This window comes from Balaenoptera physalus (assembly GCF_965194825.1).
Source record: "Balaenoptera physalus genome assembly, chromosome: 20".
In the NCBI taxonomy this organism is placed as follows: domain Eukaryota; kingdom Metazoa; phylum Chordata; class Mammalia; order Artiodactyla; family Balaenopteridae; genus Balaenoptera; species Balaenoptera physalus.
In genome coordinates, this window is record NC_138901.1 from 14,470,715 (window position 1) to 14,493,069 (window position 22,355).

Genomic DNA, 22,355 nt, shown 5'->3' on the forward strand with positions numbered 1-22,355 from the left:
TTTGGTTTGTAAAATGATTTGGGACCACTTATAAAAATTATGTATTATTGTTCAATAGGATAAAATAAATAAGGAAATCAGAATGAGAGGAAAATATGGCAGTCAAATAAAACTGTGACTCTTTTAGCACAGAAAACTGCATCCCAAAGGTTGCTAGAGGTAAAATTTGGGGCTTATACTTCTTAGCAGCCAAAGCAAAAACGGGAAGCAAGGTGCATGAGAAAAAGTGGTTTCCAAGTTCTCACCCATCTGGTGAGGCTTCTGACTTCATCAGCTAGAAAACACCAGTTGAGACTGTGCTAATTTGGGCAGGCGGGGGGGTGGGTGGGTGGGGTGGGGTTGGGGAAGCGGTTTCTGGATGTGACCATGTGATTTCGGAATGGTGGTAGCCATCATTTATCAAGCAATTACCGTGTACCAGGCACTGGTATACCCAGGAAATCACTAGGTGATTTCCTGCTCCTCTTCTGTAAGTCTTACAGCAACTTACTATGTAGGTATTATAACCCCATTTTATAGATGAGAAAGTTGAGCTCAGAGAGGTTAATCACCCAAGGTCACACAGTAAGTGATGAGCCAGGACTTGAACGTTTGTCTGCTTGAATCCTATGCTCCCTCCAGGGGCCACCATGTGGCAGCTCACAGGCTGCATACATCTTAGGGACATGTTTTATTTGTCACACTCCAAAGGCTGCCACCTTGTCATGGTGGGAATATGAGCAGCTTAGTATCAGCTGCCTCGTGCTTGACCCGCCACACACAGTCACTACTCACCTGGGACCCCTGGACACTATACTGCATGGATGTGATGATACCAATCTGATGTGGTGGCGTTGTTTCTGAGATAACTGGTGTGTCTGCTCTCCTTCCCTTGGCCTTTAGCTTTCACCATCAACAGCATCCACATGCAGTTCCTGCCGAAGCAGGAGGTGCAAAATGGGGAGAACCTGACCCTGCAGTGCGTCGTGGATGTCAGCACCACGTCTAGTGTCAAGCCTCAACACCAGGTGCTGTTCTATAAGGATGACGTGCTGTTTCACAACGTCTCCTCCATGGAGAACACAGAGAGTTATTTTATTCCCCAAGCCCGGGTCTATGACGCAGGGACCTATAAATGCACCGTGATCCTGAACAACAAGGAGAAAACGACTGTGGAGTACACGGTGTTGGTGAGAGGTGAGTCCCTGGAGTGGAACACAGCTCAGGCAGGTGAAGCGTGAACCCATGCAGGAGCCAGAATGGTGATTCAATGAGTCGTAACGCCGGACCTACCTGCCTGTCCATCATCCTTCTCACTCATCTGCCTGACATTTTCCTAACCTGGAGATGCAGGCATTAGACATGCTCCCAGTACACCAGGCTTTTCCTCACCTCCATGCCTTTGCACATGCTATTTTCTCTCCCTGGAATACCCTCTTCATCTCATCTCCTTGTGAACTATTTCTCCTTCAACACTCAACTCAATGATCTCTTCTCTGACACTTTCCCAAACAAAACTGATCTCCCCCATGGTCCCAGTCCTTACAGCTCTTATGCTTTCTCTGCGTTCAATGGTATTTATATCAAGGTCATGGGGCTGAGTGTTGACTCTGGATTCTGCAGTCACTCTGCCTAGATTCCAATCTGGACAAGTCCCTTAACCTCTCTACACTTTAAAATTCTCATCAGTAAAATAGAGATAATAATACTACCGAGCTCAGGAAGTTATTGAGAGGATTAAAAGATATCCTGTTGGTAAAGAGCTTAGTGCAATTTCCAGCACATAATGAGTTTCCAGTAAGCGGCAATTACTATTTCACTTGATATTGCAACTTTCTCACATATCTGTCTGCTCTTCTGGATTATGAGATCCTGAGCTAAGAGATGGTGTTTGGTCTATTTTTGTATCTCAAACAAACAAACAAAAATCTGGCTCATAGTAGGCACTCAATAAATGACTGTGGAATAAATTAAACAGTTGAAAACAGCAAGTAGAAATAGAGATGGAAAAACAAGAGAAATATCATTGTGGGAAATTTGGGTCATAGAGTTCCATCCGTCCATTCATTCATTGATTTACTCCTTCAAGAAGCATGTCCCAAGGCTGCAAGTCAGGAAAAAAAATAGGTGCCAGACATGAAAATACATCAGACAGGTCCTAGCTGTGGACGCACTTACAGTCCTGTGGGGAAGAGGGACATGTAAACAAATCATTGCGGTCCAACAGTCATATGATCTGAGCGCCTTGGGAGCACAGCGGTGGGAGGAAACAGTTCTGCCTAGTGAAGTTAGGGACGGCTTCCTGGAAGAAGGGACGCTGCGTCCAGATATAGAAGATGGTGTGGGAATTTGCTTGATGGTGAAGTGGGGCAAAGGACAGAGAAAAGGGATGTAGCGTAAGAGTGAAAGCGCAGAGGCTGAGAAAGAGGTTGCCAACCCAGCAGAGTGCCCCTCGGTCAAATTCTCCGACCTCCTAAAGACAGGTCTTCATGTCCTGTCTCTAAAATAGAGATCACTGGGAATCTATGTGTACCCTTGAAGGTTGTTTTGGTTTTTTTATAAATTTATTTATTTATTTATTTATTTATTTTTGGCTGCGTTGAGTCTTCGTTGCTGCGCGCAGGCTTTCTCAAGTTGCGGCGAGCGGGGGCTACTCTTCGTTGCTGTGCGGTGGCTTCTCTTATTGCGGAGCATGGGCTCTAGGCACACGGGCTTCAGTAGTTGTGGCTCATGGGCTCAGTAGTTGTGGCTCGGGGGCTCTAGGCGCGCCGGCTCAGTAGTTGTGGCGCACGGGCTTAGTTGCTCCGCAGCATGTGGGATCTTCCCGGACCAGGGCTCGAACCCGTGTCCCCTGCATTGGCAGGCGGATTCTTAACCACTGAGCCACCAGGGAAGTCCAGGTTGTTTTGTTTTGAGGATTAAATGGGTAGCAGATGAAGCCTTCTTAGTGATTGAGTGTTGGATGAATGAATGGCCCGTCGTGTGCGAGGTGCTTGCCCTGACCATCCTTAGAAAGAAATAACCCTTTCATCAAACAAGAAGCAGGAAGAACCAGTGGGCAAGTGTTTGGGGGCGTTTTCCTTTCAAAAGTATACAACCTCTGGCTACCTTCCCGTCAGGCTTTGAGGCTCACATGGGAGAACGTGACTGCATCACCCCCCAGGCCAGTTCCTCCCTGGGTGTCTTCTGGTCTGTTGGGGCACAGCTGGCCAGACATCCCTTTGTGTCACCAGGGGCAACAGCCACAGGGATGCAGACCAGCCCTCCTCCATCTCCACCACAGACAGGGGAGGAGCCAACAGGTCCAGGTATTCACATTAGTGATGAGGAAAGATTGGCAGGCCAAGAGTTTGGGAAATGTACGTTGAAAAGAAATGCGCTGACAAACTTGGATGATTTAATGGATACAGTTTGTGAATTCAGCCCTGTGCCTCCTTGACAGCTGCTGACATAACTGTCATTTCTGCACTTTTGAGCTCACTTCTGTGATCAGAATAGTCATTCATACTATTGTTACCTCCAGTAATAAGAAATACCACTTATCAGGCCCTCATGAGGTAAACGATTCTAAGTGCTTTACATGTGTTGCGTTTTCCTCCTGCAGTTGCACTGGCAGATAAGCCTGGTTCCTCCCACGTACAGGTGTGGATGCTGGTGCTCGGAGAGGTTGGGTAGACTGGTCCCATAGAAGGCAGAGCCAGAGTGAGAACCAAGATCTATCTGACTCCACAGTTGGCCTGTCCAACTCTTGATTATTATGATAGGTTTTTGAAGTAGACAAAAGGCAATTCATTCATTCATCACCCGTGTATCGAGTGCCCACTCTGAGCCAGGCTGAGGACCCAACAATGAATAAGATGTGACCCCATCCCTTGCGGAGCTCGTGTGGGGCAGGGGACACCTTTTCAAACAGCTGCCACCAGAAGTAACAGCAGTGGGGAGAACACAGTACGGATCTCCTTCCCAAGAGGACAGCCCTCCGTCTCTGACCTGGGTGGGTCAAGAAAAAAGGTTCATGAGTCTTAGGTGACTGGGGGAGGTGGCACATCCAGGAAGAGGCAGTTTTAGGATACAAGCAAGTCTGTCTGACTCCAAGGTGGAGTTCATGATCCCCAGACCACGGGGCCTGGATGGGACATCTAGTCTCAGCCAGGCTCTCCTGGCTCCCCCTAATCTGACCTTGGCTCACCACCCATTGTATTTTCCCCTCCAGCCCTTCCTCGGCTCCGGACGGCCCTCCTGAAAAGCCACTCCTATCCCTTAGCACAAGCAGATCCCCATGCACGTGTGCGCTCTGAAATGCCTGTCCTTAGCCCTCATCCCATCTCATGCGTCCAAATAACCCCCTCCCTCCAAGATTCCTCTCAGGCCCTATTCCTTTCTAGGATCTTCTCTGATCCCCCCAGGCAAAGAGGGCCTCCTCCTTTTCCGACTGCTCCATCACTCACTGTCTCTGTGACACACTCTGATGCTTGGTTATTTTCAGCTTTGCTTTTTGAACTGAGAGGCCACGCCTCCCTCCTCTCCCCCCACCCCCCAACCTCTGGCTCTGGAGTCACACAGACCTGGAGTCGAGTCTCAGCTCTGGGGCTTGACGGCTGTGAGCTTTTGGATGAGTCTTGAACCTCTCTGAGTATCACCTACTTCATCTGTAAAATGGGCATAATTTTCTCTTTCGTGCCCACCCAAGAGTTTTATTATGAGAATTAGAAAATCGGGTCATGGATATAAAGTCAATCCTAGCTTGTGGTAGGCATTCAATAAACTATAACAACAATCACAATAATATCCACAAATACAGGCTGTTTTGTTTTGTTTTTAACTGTATCAGTTGGGATGATTGCCTTCCCAATGGAGTTATAAACATTGAAAGCACCAACCACATCTTAAACATATTTTATATTTTTCAAAGTACCTGGTACGGTGCTGGAAACATACTCACTCAATAATTACCTGGTAGGTAGCACTGAGGTTCTGGGAACAAAACAGAAGAACCCTCAGATGGGTCAGCCACAGTGACTCAGCTGAGGGACGCTTGTGCCACTGGAGCAAACATACTAACAGACTTTCTCTTCCCCCAAAGGAGTGTCCGATCCCAGGGTGACGCTGGACAAGAAGGAGGTCATAGAAGGCGGGGTCGTGATGGTCAACTGCTCTGTCCCGGAGGAAAAGGCTCCAGTACATTTCACAGTTGAAAAATTTGAACTAAATGTAAAAGGCGTCAAGCAAAAAAGAGAAAAAACTTCCCAGAACCAGAATTTTGTGACGCTGAAATTCACAGTTGAAGAGCAAGACCATGCTATATGGTTCCAGTGTCAAGCTAGGATCGTTTCCGGGACCCACGTGGAGCCCTCTAGGTCCATCAGGAGTGAACTGGTCACCGTGAGGGGTCAGAGTCCTACTCTCCTTTTTATCATTCTTTCTGGTTTGCTGGTTTGGTCTGGGGAGAAAGAGCCCAGAATTGGAAAGGGGCTGGGGCCTTCTGGCTGGACTGCTGTCTCAAGACTGTTCTTAATCACTTTATATTTTTCAAACTTTTTGACTGTGACACAGTTAAAAAAATATATATACGTATATATTTCCCAACAACACTTAACCTTAATACATGATGCATTTTGCTATTTTTCTTTCTATTCTCTTTCAGTTTTTTATAGCACTGGCCTCGACTCCCTGAAACGATGCCTTGTATGACCTGCAGTTTGGAAACCATGGCTTTAAGCCAGTGAGGATCAGACACCAGGAAGTAGGGTCTGGAGGGGATCCAGAGGGAAGGGGGACCAGGTCCTCAGCCTTTGCCGCCCAGCTTTTTTTTTTTTTTTAAATATTTATTTATTTATTTATTTTGGCTGCGCTGGGTCTTAGTTGCGGCACGCGGGATCTTTTTTAGTTGCGGCATGCGGACTTCTTAGTTGCGGCATGCAGACTTTTAGTTGCGGCATGCATACGGGATCTAGTTCCCTGACCAGGGATCGGACCCGGGCCCCCTGCATTGGGAGCGCGGAGTCTCACCCACTGGACCCCCAGGGAAGTCCCTCTGCCTCCCACATTTGATGAGGGACTCCACTCTTCTACCCACCCTTCCATCCCCAAGACATTGGACAAATAGGAAACAAATGAGGTGACCTGAGAAATGGTCTCAGGAGAGAAAGGCAACAGCAGAGGGGAGCCTGGGTGTGAGTGTCCAGGACAAAGAGAGCTCAGAGCTCCAGGTTAGGCAACCAGCAGCTCCCAGTGACCTGAGAGGGAAGCAGTTGTGAAGCAGGGAGGAATCAAGAGAAGGCACAGTCTACTGCAGAGAGCCGCAAATGTATTCGGGATAGGAGCCCTAAAGCTTATCATAAACGACCCTCTGCTTTTGGTACCTTACTTCACCTCTGCCCATTGTGTATGCATAATACTTTATTTATGTGTATATATTTACTATATAGTATTATGTATATATAATATATAGTATTTTGTATATATGATATGTTTCTTATTATAATACGTGGTGTGGGTTAAATTTTCAGAAAATATGGTACTATATAAAGTATAAAGTGACAGTCTTCATAGTAAGTACCACTACTCAGAGAAAACCCTTGTGTGGTCTTCTAGACTTGCTCTACTCATTCATCATGTACACACACAATTTTTGCTTGTTTTTCTTTGTTTTTACAAAAAAATAGGACCAGTCAAACATTCTATCTTATAACTTCTTTTTAACAACCATAACATATATGGACTTTTGTCCATATCAAGAAATACAAATCTTTATCATTTTAGTGGCAACTCGGAATCCTGTGCCCTAATATATTTGCCTCGTTTTCTATTGATGGCATTTAGGTATTTTTCCACTTTTTTACTATTAAGACAATCTTGCTTATACTTATAACTTATACATACTTATACTTATAACTTCTGTACTTTCATGAGTATTTTATTATTATTTATGGGTCAAATTGTTGATTCAAATGTTTTGTGCATTTTCAGTATTGAAAGATATCGCCAAAGTACTCCTCCAAATGGATGCACATTTCCATCAAAAGTGTTCCATTTTCCACATCCTCACCAACACAGAATATTATCAATATTTTGTTATTTTTGACAATCTGATTGAGGTGCAGTGATATATCATTGCTGTGATTTGTATTTCTTTGGTCTTCCGTGAGGTTGAGTATGCTTTTTATGTTTATTGGTCTGTTACATTTCCGCCCCCATAAACTGCCTGTTCATACACACTTTGCCCATATTTACCACTTCTGGTTGATTTGTCTGAGCCCTTTATAAATTAAAGGAATGTGCTCTTTGTCAGGTACTATGCAAATATTTTACTCAGTTTGTCATGTGTCCTATTTTTCATTTCCATGAAGAAACTTTTAATCTTTAGTTAATCAAATTTATGCATCTTTTGGGAATTCCCTGGCTGTCCAGTGGTTAGGACTCAGCACTTTCACTGCCATAGGCCCAGGTTCGATCCCTGGTCTGGGAATTAAGATCCTACAAGCTGCACGGCACAGCCAAAAAAAAAAAAAAAAAAAAATCTATGCATCTTTTTTTCCTTACGGTATCCAGTTCTGTGATTCACACCTAAAGTTCCTCCACACTCCAAGATTATTAAAGAAAAAATGCACCTATGTTTTCTTTTACTGTTTCTGTGCGTTAATTTTTTTTTCTTCTGCATTTAGATCTCTGGTGCATCTGGAGTTAGTTAGATGCTCTCTCTTTTTGACTTTTACTCAGGAAATGACTTTTTTTTAATTATACCTTTTTATTGTGAATTTAAATGACTTTACAGTTAAAAAAAAAAAAAGAATATTAAAGTATTATAATACCCTGAATTCACTTTTGACATTTTTTAATGTTCTTATCTGCATTTTACATAGTTGTAATCTGTGTCCATACTCCCTTACGCACTGCTGTTTTTTTGGTGGGAGCAAAGGCCTGGCCCTATTTCTCTCACCATCTCCTGAAGATCCGACACCCTGATATCTGACCCATATTTTATTAAAGCAGGGTTTTTCAAACTGCATGAGTCATGAAATCAATTTAGTCTGTCACAACCAGCATTTTTTAAAAAGAGGTAGAACAGATTAGAAATCACTTTTGCGGGGCATACGGTTATTTAAATATGCATTTCCACGAAGCTGCACTTTGGAAAGCGATGGAATATCTAGGCTGCAACGCCAGAGGTCCATGAAATGGTGCGATAATTACCTAGGAAATCCTTGGTGGGCAGGGGGAGAGTCTGTTTCTCACTGCTGTGATTATTTCTGAGGTCATTTGAACAAAGTTCTGTAGATGAGATCTAGGGAAGATGGTTTGGCCTTTGGGAGACTCAAGAAAGTTAGAGAACTGAAGTTAAGAAGAAGGCTGAAGATGCAAGAATGAGCGAAAAGGGAGGAAGCATCAAAGCAGCCTAGACTAAGGTTTTTGAGAGGAAAGGTTGAATTTTTTTAATTAATAAGGAAAAACTGTGGTTGGTATGAAAAAGAACAGAAAAGAGGAGGAAGTGCCTTTCCCCCTCACCCAGGTTTGAACCTGAATCCAACCAGCTTGTCCTCTTCTTGTAGAATCCTTCTCTAATCCCAAGTTCCACATCAGCCCCAAGGGAACGATCATAGAAGGGGATGATCTCCACATCAAGTGCACCATTCAAGTGACGCACCTGGCCCAGTCATTTCCGGAAATCATAATCCAGAAGGACAAGGCGATTGTAGCACACAGCAGGCACGGCAACGAGGCCGTGTACTCAGTGATGGCCACGGTGGAGCACAACGGCAACTACACGTGCAAAGTGGAAGCCAGCCGCATATCCAAGGTCAGCAGCATCGTGGTCAACATAACAGGTAGGGCTGCTGCTGGAGGGTGTCGGCATATGGCGGGCCCAAGAAGCTGCTGTGCTGAAATCCAGGATGGACAGTGAGAGCTGATCCTTCGCTCCTGCTGGTCTGAATGAATGTGCTCAGGCAGGGCCGTGGTGCTGGTGGGGAAAAGTCAGTACAGAGCACGTAAGCCGTTCACTGTGGTGGTTGAGGGTGCGGGTTGTGGCATCAGATCCCAACCCGGCCACTCAGTACCTCTGTGACCTTGGGTGCGTTATTGACCTTCTCCTTGCCACAACTCTGAGATGGGGATAATGACAGCCCTCTAGGACTCTTACAAGGACCAAATGACATCACCCTGCCATAAAGGGCCGCATATAGAGTAAGCACTCAGTGAAATGTCAGCTGGTGTTTCTATTATTACATCACATTTTTCTTTCCTCTGTGCCAAATACTGTGCTAGATCCCTGTATCCACGTGCAGGTCCTATGACAGGGTCAGGAATGAGAAAGCATTACTAAACTCAAAAATAATAGTCCCAATTCCTCTTTGTTGAATACTGTATGCCTGGTTTACATACATTTTCATTTCAAGCTCACAACTGTAGTATAAGGTAAGAATTATGATTCTGGCTTTATGGAGGTGGAAGCTGAAGCTGAGAGGTTAGGTCACTCATCCAACAATTAGAGGGTTGCCAAGTGGCAGAGCAAGGGTCACCCCCAGGCCTGTTAGAGTTCCAAACCCATGTACCTAAAAGTTCCGTTGGACTCCTTCCTCCTTTTCCTGGCTTTACTTTTCAAAAAGTACTCTACCTTGGGAATTCCCTGACAGTCCAGTGGTTAGGACTTGGCCCTTTCACTGCTGGGGCCCAGGTTTGATCCCTGGTTGGGGAACAAAGATCACGTAAGCCGTACGGCCAAAAAAAAAAAAGTACTCTGCCTCTTCCCGTGTATTGTATGTATTCAGGCACTAAAATGTAAGCTGATGAGGGCAGGAACATTATCTGATTTATCCAGTGCTATATCCTTAACACCTAGAACAGTGCCTGGCACATAGTAGGCATTCAATACCTATTTGTTGGATGAACAGATGAACATTGGATAACAGTGTTTCAGAGGCAGAGAGAGTCAGCACTTCTTGGTTCCCAAGTGAAAGTGTTCATTCATTCATCATTTTTTCACTCATTTACTGAAGGCCTCCTCTGTGTCAAGCATAGAGGGTATAGTAACAGTGACAGTCCCCAGTATCATAGGTAGGCTGCCAACTACCCAACTAGGTGATTGGCATGTGTTGGACCCTGCTAGCAATTTAGTTTATTATTGAGAATGACAAATGTTTTGATGGCACATATTTTTCACTGATAAAATATAATTATCTCATTAGAGAACAGTATTCAATTCAACATATATTGAGCACCTTCTGCATGCTGGGCAACTTTTGGGGGATAGGGGGCTGCCTAAGGCCAAGCTTTGCCTTTGAAGAATTCACAGACATAACTAGATCATGAGAATGCAATGCAATGAACAACTACATTGAAGGGATGGGTGTATTGCTGTGGGAGCTGCAGGGACCACGTGACAAACACATGGGCCGTTTCACCAGTTAGAGCAGCACCCCGACCCCTCAGGCCAGCCTACTTGAGGGAAACATAAAGCATCTTGGACCATAAGATACTATTGTTGTAGCTGATCCCCCACATCCAGAAGTCCAAGTCATGCGGAGTATACAAGTCAACCAGGAGATGAGTCTCCCTGGCCCAAGAAAGCACAGTGTTAGACTCGGCCTGCCCCTCCCATCCCCTCAGCCTGGTGCTCTGTGGTCCTGTTCCACGTAGAGCTACCGGAGCCATGCCAGGGCTGGCAGGCAACACCCCCACGTTCAAGTGCTGCAAGCCCTTGGATATGGCTCCAGGCCCACTTATGCATCTGGTTTTCCACTCCTCTGTTGCTATCAAGCCTCACTGTAAGTGGCTCTATATAGTGATGTTGGAGAATCACAATAATTTTGTGAACATAAAAACCATTGAATTAGTAATTTGTCTTTGGATTGAAAGTGGGTTTCCTTTACCCCTCACTGTCCACCTTTTCAGACCCAATCTGTCACCAAGTGCTGCCAGGACTCTCAACTCTGCCCTGTCATCTTGTCTCTACAATCACACCCTAACTCTGGCCCGCACACCAGGATGGTTGCAGGGGTTCCCCAAGCATCTCTGCTCCAATTCATCCTTCAGCCAACCTGTAGGAGAAGCACCTATTCGACATCATTATTCATGGTCTTAGCTGCCTTCACCTTGACTCCACCCCCTTCCAAACATCCCATCCCACTCTGCCTGGAACATCCTTTCCCCTTGGCCACTGGAAAACCTCTGTTGTCCTTAAAGACCAAGCCGCAAATCTCCCTCTAGGCTCCCCCAGGCAGAGTCCCATGGTCACACCTCAGTCCCCATCACACTCTTCTCCTGTCTTCATGTCAACCGTCGCTATAAAGATTTAGCATCCTTCTCCAGCACCCTGGGTGAGCTCTTGAAGGACCAGGTCTGTGGCTTAATTCATCTGACAACATTGATACTTAGCACAGAGCCTGGCACATTGTAGGAACTCAGTAAATATTTGTTCAGTGAGTGAACAAAAGACCCATCCTTGTTAACCCCCGTGATGGTCCAGCTGTTTACGTTACCTCCTTTACAAACAGACATTCCCTGACAACATCGTATTCCTAATTCTAAACCACCGTGCACCCACCCTAGCAAGCTGTTTTATACTTTTTACATTTTTTTTACATGTTTTTATTTTTGTTTATTTATTTATTTTAAAATAAATTTATTTATTTATTATTTTTTTTGGCTGCATTGGGTCTTCGTTGCTGTGTGCGGGCTTTTCTCTAGTTGCGGAGAGCAGGGGCTACTCTTCGTTGCGGTGCGCGGGCTTCTCATTGCGGTGGCTTCTCTTGTTGCAGAGCAGGGCTCTAGGCACGCGGGCTTCAGTAGTTGTGGCGCACGGGCTTCGTTGCTCCACGGCATGTGGGATCTTCCCGGACCAGGGCTTGAAGCCATGTCCCCTGCACTGGCAGGCGGATTCTTAACCACTGAGCCACCAGGGAAGTCCCTGTTTACGTGTTTTTAAATGTAGAGTCATTGCTGTGGGATTCTTCCTAAGTCATTTTTTTCACATTTTTTGGTGTTTGTCCAATGAGATTGTAAGGCACTTAAGGAGGTCAATTTCTTTGGTTCCTTTTCCCCACTCCTAACCTAGAGCTTTTGATGGTGATCTGAAAAGAGGTAAGTCGATGTTTATTATATGGAAGGACAGAGAGATGGAACGTGCCTTAATGAATTAATTATTGGGATATCACCTTACTTGCAGTTTTATTTTATTCCCTGTTGAGGAAACTAGGAAGACACCGTGGACTGATTATGATGGAAATGAGTTCCGTTTCCATCTGTGGAATATCAGTGAAGACAATGACAGTGTTGGTTTTTACTTCCAAACCTCTACGGCAGATAAATTTAGAGCCAAAGGTAGAATTTGGTCCCTGACTCCTAGTTGCATTCTCAAACCTTTAAGGCTTCCTGAGAGAAACTTTGAGTCTCAGTCTCTTTCTTAATATGAAGATAGTGTCAAGCTCCTTCTTCCTTCTGCATCAAGGGTCATAACCATGAAGTCAGTGTGCATTTGCTTACACGAAGGATCCAAGTCTCCACAATGGTTAGGTAGTTAATTAGTAATTTCCCTGCTGCTGAAAATAAAGACATTCACCATAATTATAAAATATTGATATAGTTCAGGGGATACTTAAATTAGGAGATGGCAAGACTTCTTGAAATACAACCTCAGTCTTTACTACTGTTGACATCCAACCTACATTATGGTACTAATAACTCCTTACAGTAGCATAGCATGTTATAGTTTACAAAGTGTTTGACCTTGGAGGCTTCAGGTGGCATCTTCATTCTTCTCCATGGGGAGTGCTGGAGGGATGGTGGCCAAGCTGCCACTTGTCCCCAACCTCATGCCATCACTCTGCTTCAAGCTTGGACTACATCGCCTCCTGCTTCCAGTCTGGGCCCCTCCAACCCCATCCATTCTCCTCCCAAAGATCTTCCTACAACACACATCCAATGCCATTCCCCTGACCCAGACTCTCCATGGTTCCCATTGCCCTGAGGACATAACCCACAATTTTTTTGTGGTTCCCAAGTTCCTTGAAGATCTACAAGCCTTCTTCTTCCACTCCCACTATGTCCCAGGCTGCCTGAACTTTCAGGTGCTTGAACCTCCCGCCAGGCCTTCCATATGCTATTCTCTCTGCCTGTGATACTTTCCATCTTTGCCTGGATAACTTCCTCCAGGAGCTCTTTCCTGATGCTTCAAGCCTAGGTTCGGTGTCCCCTCTATGGGCTCTACTGCAAACACTATCTGAATCACCCGCTAGACTTAAGAACTTTGGAGTCAAGGACTGTTTCTTTTTCATTGCTGTCTCTCCTATGCCAAGCACAGAGACGGCCTGAAATAAATACTTGGGGAATGAAATGAGTGAGTGGATGAATAAATGAGTGAATGTCTGAGTCATTACTTGCTGCATTACAAGTTGCAAAATTTTTCTAATCCATGTCTGTGAAATAAATTGGATTAATGAGGGAGGCAAACCTGCCATTGGAATCCCAGGTGAAGAATGAACCCTGGCTCTTCAATTGTGTGATCGTCAGGTACATGAGAAGCAAAGGAAAACTTTGTGCAGGAAGTTGGGAAATGGTTCTGTCAAAAGCAGCTGGGCCGAAGCCCTCTCCATAAACAGACTTTGGGGCCGGTACCCAGAAACATCTCACCCCATTCCCACTCACTGTTTTTTTTTTTCAGAGCTGTTTTCCAAGCCAAAGCTGGAATCTTCCGCCACACGTCTGGATCAGGGGGAAGGCCTGAACCTGTGGTGCTCCATCCCAGGAGCACCTCCAGCCAACTTCACCATCCAGAAGGGAGGCACGGTTGTGTCGCAGGCTCAAAATTTCACTAAGATAGCCTCAGAGTGGGACAGTGGGACATACACCTGCGTCGCGGGCATCGGCAAGGTGGTCAAGAGCAGCAACGCGGTCCAGATAGCTGTGTGTGGTGAGTACGTCCTCGCTGGCTCTGAGGGTCTTGGGACTGAATGGGAGAAAGGGAATTTTTTGCCAGGCGCCACCCTCTCTGTTCTGAAGGCGGTTCAGACTGAGGCAGGGTAAGAACTCGGGGGAAAGAGAGAGGAGTGGAAACGAGAGACCAAACAGCAGCAAGTGGGTATTTCTGCTCAGAGTACAGGAGAGAGGCATCAAGGAGAATGTCGTTGGCAAAAGTCACGTTCATGGCTTTGTTGTGGCTTTATGCTGATGGTGTGGCCTCTGAATCGGCAAGATTCTGCTGCTTGAACAGGCACCCACCCAAAGGGTCAGGGAGGAAACACTGCTTAGTCGACACGAAACTTTAAGATCTAAGTTCCAGTTTTTGATCCCTATCCTGGCTCACCCGAAGGGCTAGGACTCCCAGCGGGCAGAAGTAGGTACTTGGACCACCCAGAGCCGGGCTTCTCAGACTTGAATGTGCATGCAAAACCGGGTGACAGCGCAGGTCAGGATGGGGCCAGGTTTTGCATCTCTCACCAGTGCCTTGGGGATGCTGGTGCTGCTGGGCCCTGGACCACACTTTGAGTAGCGGGGTTCTAAATGGATGTGGAACACCAGGCAAGCTGTCACTGTCACTGTTCTTATTCAGTCATGATCCTTCAGTTTAGCCTTCAGTTTAAATCCAGACAAGATTTTAGTCTCAACCGAAGCAGGATTTTAGCAGTCATCTACCTCACAAGGAAATAATGTAAGAGACAAATGTGGGTCATTCCACTGTAATTCTTTTTGTTGTTGTAGTTCTTGGGAGGAGGTCATTTCACTTTATTAGCTTTATAAATAAGCTAATTTCTAAATAATAACCTAGTATAATTCTTGTTTCTGAGGCATGAAATTTACTATCAGGAGAGGCTGAGGCACTGAGAATTTGTTTTAAAATATATTCTGTTCGGGTACTTGTATTTTTTAATATTTTTCTTGTGTCTTTTCTCAATACAAAAAAAAGATGTGAATGTGTGTGTATGTGCACGTAAGATATGTGAAAATATAAGCATATATTTAGGGGGATGTAATGTTCTTCCTGAATTTGTGTCATCCTTTTTTGTTTATATTATTCTCTTTCCCTCTCCCTCCTCAAGATCTTAAAGGAGTCCTCCAAATGTAGATAAAGCAGGCAGGCATTTTAAATTCTAGTAATGACAGAGAAAGCCAAGCCCAGAGTTTGGAGAAGGAATCCCTTGGGCTGGATGTTTTGCTTCAGATTGTTTCTCTCTCTCTCTGTCGTTCTAGAAATGCTTTCCAAGCCCAGTATTTTTCATGACTCCAGGTCTGAGGTGATAAAAGGACAGACCATAGAAGTCAGTTGTCAATCCATAAATGGAACCTCACCCATTTTTTATCAGCTTTCAAAAGCAAGTAAGACTTTGGCGAGTCAGAGCATGGGCTCCAATGAGCCCGCAATATTCAAAGATAACCCAACGAAAGATGTAGAATACCATTGCATCGCGGATAATTGCCATTCCCACACCAAACTGGTCAGCGAACTTCTGCAGGTCAAGGTGATAGGTAAGTCATGTGGGAAGAAGAATCCATGTGGGACTGGGGCTTTAGTTCACATTTTCAAAGTTTTGGGGTAGACAAGAGAAGTGGGTGGTACTTGTGCAAAGTCCATGAACATGACATGTGGCAAAGCAGACCAAGGCCCAAGTAAATGGAGCCGGAAAATATCTGGGGGTTATCAGTGTGGCCAGTATCATCCTTTTTCAGAACCTTTCAGGTGAACTGCTGAAATTATAAGCATAAAGTGTTCCAAGTTGAGGAAGCACAAAAGTTGTGCTTTGGGGCTCCCTTAGCATTTGCTCATGTTTAGATGAACTGACAGTCTTCTCTGAGAATTGTAGACCAGAGCTCTTCTCTACCATGGACCCTCGGCGGGGCAAATTCTGTTATGTGTGGACCCCACAGCAGTCAGAGCTTCAGGCTAACAGTCACCAGGACTCTCATACTTGAGAGCAGGATACCATTGTCCTGAGATGGATAGTTTTCCTCAAGCCTCTTTCTTGTACCTTTCCGGAGACCTTAGGAGTGCCCATTACTTGCATCTCTGAGACGTTCTGCATCTTGTTGTAAAAAGCTTAAAAAGGCTTCCTCTTTGTCCTCCTCCTTTTTGTTTAATAACTGCTTATCTACACGTGCCATGTGGACATCTTGAGTTGGACAGTAGTTTCTCCTACTATTTTTTGGGTTGGGGGGGGCACGCCGTGCGGCTTGCGGGATCTCAGTTCCCCGACCAGGGATTGAACCCATGCCCTCTGCAGTGAAAGCCCGGAACCCTAACCACTAGGCAACCAGGGAACTCCCTGGTTCCTCCTACTATTAATGTATCGCCTAAGAGAAACAATACTTTTCAAATTAACATCAATATATATTAAGCCTCTCATGCCATAGGGCATACAAAAAAAGAAGACATATTCTTTGTTTTCAATGATATAATGAGAAACACAGGATCTCCTGATTAAATAGTGAAGAAACATTTTAATGTATTTGAATAACAGTGCAAACAAATATAGAAAAAAATGTTACCAGGCAACACATGTTTAATTGTCACGCGAACTCTCCTTACAATGATGGTGATAGGAATTTAAGGCATGAAAGATATCTAGCTTGAGTGGGAATAGCTGGGTCAGGAGCCAGGGTTCAACAGTGGGTGGGCAGAGAGGGCTAGAGATGGTCCCCAGCCTAGTCAAATAGGTAATCAAAAGGCTCCATGGAGCAGCTCTAAAGGCTGTGTGTAAGTCAGATGCCTGGAAAGAAGGACTGGGAATGGAGAGTCATTGGATATAAACTGGTAGAGTAGCTGGGCCTAACTGTAAAGGGCATCAGCTGCCAGCCTTAGGAGTTGGGGCTTTGTCCTGTGTGCAGTGAAGAGCCAGAAGAGAGAAGGAGGGCATGCTGAGAATGGGGTCTTGGGAAGATTAACCTGCTGGTCCTATCAGTTAGCAGGAGTGGAGACTTCAGACCTTACAATACCTTAAGAAGCTAACATAGAAACCCGTGTGAAACTCTTGGTTTAAAGTGAGTCAGTATTAGTAGCTAATATTTACTGAGCTCTGACCACATGTCCAACCCCGTGTGAAGTTTGTTAGTAAATTATTCCCATTCATACTTACAATAGCCATGTAAGCCCCATGTTAATATCATCCTTATTTTACGATGAGGCAACTAGGGCTTAAGATAAACAGCTGGTGGGCAGTAGGGTCGGGAACTGAGGCCAGGCAGTCTGGCTCCTGAGCCTGGCCTGCCACCACCCCCTTGTGCTTCACAAGAAGACAGGCTGTCAGGTCAGCTGCACCCTCCAGGAGTCTGCCCTTGTGCTTGACCCCCACCATCTCATCCCAGGCCTGGTGCTCCCTTTCGCTGGATCAGCAGCTCCATGGTCTGGCCACGCCCTGCGCTCACAAGAGGGTGATTCATAAATCAGATACCGGTCTGCCGATCGGTTCATTCTGACACTAGCAGGAACATACTTGGGAAGACAGTTTAGGGTCAGAATTTTAATGGTTGAACATGGAGTGAAAGGGTCTGTCTATAGGAGGTAGATGAGTTCTTCTTGGATCTGCTGGGAATGAGAGGCTGGCAGGGCTTCTCAGTGGAAATGTGCAGGTAAAAGTCAAGACTTGGAATTCAAGGGAGTAACCTGGACTAGAGCTATATATCTAGGCATTAAATGCCATAAGTTTATGTGTTAAATTTGCAAATAGAAGCTACAATGTAGATGAAATCACCAAAGACGAGAATGGAGACGGCAAACTGAGGATTGAATTTTTTTTTTTTTTTTTAATTTATTTGTTTTTGTTTATTTATGGCTGTGTTGGGTCTTCGTTTCTGTGCGAGGGCTTTCTCTAGTTGCGGCAAGCGGGGGCCACTCTTCATCGCGGTGCGCGGGCCTCTCACCATCGCGGCCTCTCTTGTTGCGGAGCACAGGCTCCAGACGCGCAGGCTCAGCAATTGTGGCTCACGGGCCCATTTGCTCCGCGACATGTGGGATCCTCCCAGACCAGGGCCCGAACCCGTGTCCCCTGCATTGGCAGGCAGACTCTCAACCACTGCGCCACCAGGGAAGCCCCTGAGGATTGAATTTTGCAGAAAGTCCACATTTAAGGGGCAAACGGAAGAAAAATTGATAAAGAGGGAGTGGCAGGCGAGGAGGTAAGAGAATCAGAGTGTGAGGCTTCACAGAAGCCCAGGGAAAGCTGAGTTCCAAAGGAAGGGCTGGGTGACAGGCGAGAGCTGTAGGGAGGCCAAGGATGGGAAGATGGGAAGAACATCTACCATGGATTGGACCTGCAGGGAACTCAGGGATGAGTTAGTCAGGGGTCAGGTCATCTTTGAGTTTCTTCAAAACCAGAGATATAGGGCAGTTTCAGAAGCAGAGAGATAGAAGTCAGGTTTCCAGGCTAACAAGAAAGTGGGAAATGAGGACATGAAGGCAATTGGTTTAGATCATTCAAAGGAGGAGAGAAACAGGACAAGAGCTCAAGAAGGCAGTGCGTCAAGGTTATTTGCTCGTAAGATCTGGAAGTGCCATGCATCTTTGTAAGCAGAGGGAGAGAAATCACATACAGATGCAGACACAAACACGCACTGTCACTCACACACTTACACACAGTCTCACACACAAACTCACCCAGAACAGACCCTAGTAGAACACAAAAGTTAATCGTATAGTTAAGCTAAGTGGTCAGTAATACTTGAGGTGGTAAGTGAAGGGAGGTGTCCCTAGCATCCTCTGTCTAATCAATATGTGAGGGCAGGAGGTGTCCATTGCTGCCCTTCTGGGCTAATCGGGGGAAGAACTGTGAAGAATGTGGGATAACACAAGTGACTTGAATAAAAGGCAAAGTCCAAGTCTGAGTCACAGTCACAGATAGCTGGTCTTGACCAGTGGCCGTGTCATGTTCTTCCTCTTCCCCACTTCTCAGTGCTAATCCCTTTCCTGCTTTCCAGCCCCCGTGGATGAAGTCAAGCTCTCTATCCTGTTGAGTGAGGAGGTGGAGTCTGGGAAGCCCATTGTGCTTCGATGCTCCGTGAATGAAGGATCTACTCCCATCACATACAAGTTTTACAGAGAAAAGGAGGGCAAACCCTTCTACCAAGTCACCTTGAATGACACCCAGGCCATTTGGCACAAGCCGAAGGCTAGCAAGGAGCAGGAGGGACAGTATTACTGCACGGCCTCCAACAGAGCCAATCTCTCCAAAAATGTCCTCCAAAGCAACACCCTGACAGTCAGAGGTGAGTCGAGGTCTCAACGGCAAAATGTCGTGTGAGCTCCAAGGGCAAGGCTAGAAAGCACTTGTAAGAGGAAATGGGTGGAAGTTTAATGCATTTTACTGGGGGTTAAGGGACCAACACATTCGCCAGGCTCTTTGGTTTCAGATAATAACAATCCACTCAAGTATAAAAGAGGAATTGATTATTATAAGGAATTAGAAGTATTTCACACAGTCCTAATTACAAATTCATGGTGGAGAGACACCAGCTTGGGTCAAATGTGAGCCCATGGACCACCTGTGGTCAAGAGGAGTGGGTCATGCAGAACAGACATGGTTAGAGGAGCCCACCTATATAGGCAGAGGGTGATTTATGGAGAACGAGGAAGGGTGAACAGACACCCTAAGAAGAGTCTCCTTCAGTCCTATGGTCCTTTCAGACCATCACTGACTCGTTTTATAGCAGAAACAACTATTTCTGCCCCTCCTATGAACACAGAGTCCCTCAGAGGTAGATGCTCAGTGAAAGACATCAGTTACAAGGATATAAAAATCAGTCTTATTTGCTGCTTAGGGCTGATATTATTTCTTGCTGGCAGAGGAAAAACTGATACACTTAAAATGTTTTTGCACTTCCAGTCTATCTTGCCCCCTGGAAGAAAGGACTTATTGCAGTGGTTGTCATCGGAGTGATCGTTGCCACCTTGGTACTTGGGGCCAGATGCTATTTTCTGAAGAAAGCCAAGGGTGAGCACAGTCCTTTCATTCCATTCTGACGGGCTGCCCTGCCAGGGAACCCGCCACGGATGTGAGGGGTTTCAGCCTCACGGGAGGCTCGTGCTCTGCTCCCGTGAGGGTCGAGGACATGTGCCTGACGACAGCCGTTTTCCTCCTGGGCTGTCACCTTGATAACCAAAGATTTTGGCTTTGGTGGGTGTGGAGATTTTACTGCCCCTGGATTTAGGTAGGCAAAAGTGAAAGCAATTGCTTTCTCAGTTGGGCTCCCCAGAAAAGATGAATCTGGGGGGAAGTTGCATCTACATGTGGTCAGAAGCAGCCCTTCATGTGGATTTGGCGACATCGAGTCCTACAGTTGGTAGAGTTGGGCATGAGCGGAGACACCCACACACGCTGAATGCCTCCCAGTTAATCTTTTGGTTGTGCCATGATTTCTACCCTGTGCTTGGGGTTAGCCACGTGTGGAGGGAAGCCAGGATTACTCATGGGCACTCAGGAATCAGAGTCAGTTAAGCAAGGTGCAAGCAGAAGGGCACAGCACCGGTAAAGTCTGCAAAAATTTTTTGGGGATAAGGCGGGTTGCTTATCCCTGTTGGTGCTGCTGCCTGGGATGGGAGGAGACAGATGGGATGAGGAGGGCTTTTTCCTAAAGCAGGAAAGGGGCAGCCCCCCTGGGAAAGCAGTCCTAAGGCTGAGTCTGGCCTTGGCCTCAGGCCAGTTTGGAATTAAAAGCATGGGGATTGATTAAGCCTTTACTTTTGGGGATGGTCTTGAAGCAAAGAGACAGTTGCCCGTTCATCTGGCTCCTCTGGTTCCTGTGCTGTTGTCTTCCTCTCCGTCACATTCCATGAAGGGAAGTTGCTTCTGGCTAAAACAGTCGAAATGTCAAATTTCAGAGAACATGATGTGAAATCTCTTGGTATAAGACCAAGAGAAGACCTGCTTCATTTATTTGTTTGTTTTCCTTTTTTAAAAAGTGTGAATATATTTGGTTTTCTGTTCCATCTTTTTATGGGTATTCAATCTTCAAACAAGCCAAATATGGTTGAAATGAGTGTTCCTGTCTGATATGGTTGTGGGCTCTTTATACTGACTTTGGTTCTTTTCTTTGTCTTTCAAAGCCAAGCAGATGCCGGTGGAGATGTCCAGGTCAGTGTACTTGGAAGAGGGGTGGCTGTCCTGTGGGTGTGGATAGACTTGTCTGGAGGGATTCCTGTCATTAGGAAGTTTTCAGTGGTTCTTGGCAAACTCAGAAAAATTAGGACCTTGGGTGTGAGCGGTGTAGGGGTGTGTGTGTGTGTGTGTGTCTGTGTCTCAGTGGAAGGTTGCCAACTGTCCTTCACGGGAAGGAATGGCTTTATTCTGAGGTCATGTCCTGTCTACACTTTTCCTTATGAAATTATAATGATAGATGGAATTAAAAAATTTTTTACTTACTTGGCAAAATAGAGTTGCCTTAAAAATGGTTGTACTATTTTTACTGTTCTTGAGATCTAAAATCCCAAAGCATGGAAACTATCGTTCTGTTCCTGAAAGAAACAATAGCACAGGATGAGGAATCCCCTCCTGACATGGGATTCACTTCATAAAGGACTCCTCATGTTTGTACGCCCTTTGGCCCAGACGCTTATTTCAACAGCAAAAAGGTTTTTGTCAAATAATCGTAGAGCTGAAGAAAGCATTAGTTCCAAGTGAGAGAGTAAAACTTTCTTCACTTCAGAAAACTCTTCCTGGTTTTCTCATGCTCTTTCCTTGATTATTTTGTTGGTTTGGAGTTAGAGCCAAAAAAACGTTATTTCTTTTTTCCTTTTTAAATTTCAATTTAAGGCCAGCAGCACCACTTCTGAACTCCAACAATGAGAAGACGTTGTCAGATCCCAATACTGAAGCCAACAGACATTATGGTACCGTCATGGTTTTGTGCGGTTGTTAAGAGTTTTTCCCAACTTGCTCTACACTCTCCTGTCCCTCTGAGAAGCAGAATCTATGGGCGGTGGGGTGAGGTTGGAAGGGAAACTCTGGCTTCAAGCTGGGACCCTTAATCTAATCAGGCATTGGGTGGTGAGCTAACAAGCAAAACAAAAGCTTAAGAAGAAAGGCAGAACATTGTGCTCTAATTTCACCACCTTCTAAATATCCCAAGGAATGAAAGGTGGAGAATAATTATAATGCTGTGGACACCCACGTGGGTTCCCTTCACACACTGGACGCTGTGCAAGTGAAACCATTCTTCATTTGTAAGAGAGAGACCAGCTATCAAATGAAGGCATTGGTAAAACATCTTCTCAGGTGGAATTATTTATTGCAAACACAAGGCAGTCTCATTTCAAACTTGCCCCAGTGGGAAACCAATTTAAAGATCTCACTGTTGGTAGAGGCATTAAAAAAAAAAAAAAGACTGGTACAATAAAGGAATAACTGGTTATGAGGTTTATCACAAGCTTGAGAGTCAGCTCAATAGGGTGGGGAGCC

General features: G+C 45.5%; 1 protein-coding gene across 4 annotated transcripts in view; it reads left to right on the forward strand.

Annotated features, from left to right (window-relative positions):
• The window catches only part of PECAM1 (platelet and endothelial cell adhesion molecule 1), a 54,237-nt gene that overhangs the window by 7,964 nt on the left and 23,918 nt on the right, over nucleotides 1-22,355 (forward strand). For all 4 annotated transcript variants that reach the window (XM_082442039.1, XM_082442040.1, XM_082442037.1 and 1 more), the window contains 9 exons: nucleotides 883-1,176; nucleotides 5,063-5,368; nucleotides 8,529-8,804; nucleotides 13,637-13,885; nucleotides 15,163-15,438; nucleotides 18,880-19,167; nucleotides 19,785-19,892; nucleotides 21,005-21,032; nucleotides 21,711-21,787. In XM_082442039.1, coding sequence (XP_082298165.1) covers nucleotides 883-1,176; nucleotides 5,063-5,368; nucleotides 8,529-8,804; nucleotides 13,637-13,885; nucleotides 15,163-15,438; nucleotides 18,880-19,167; nucleotides 19,785-19,892; nucleotides 21,005-21,032; nucleotides 21,711-21,787 — 1,902 coding nt within the window. The remainder of the gene's footprint in view (nucleotides 1-882; nucleotides 1,177-5,062; nucleotides 5,369-8,528; nucleotides 8,805-13,636; nucleotides 13,886-15,162; nucleotides 15,439-18,879; nucleotides 19,168-19,784; nucleotides 19,893-21,004; nucleotides 21,033-21,710; nucleotides 21,788-22,355) is intronic.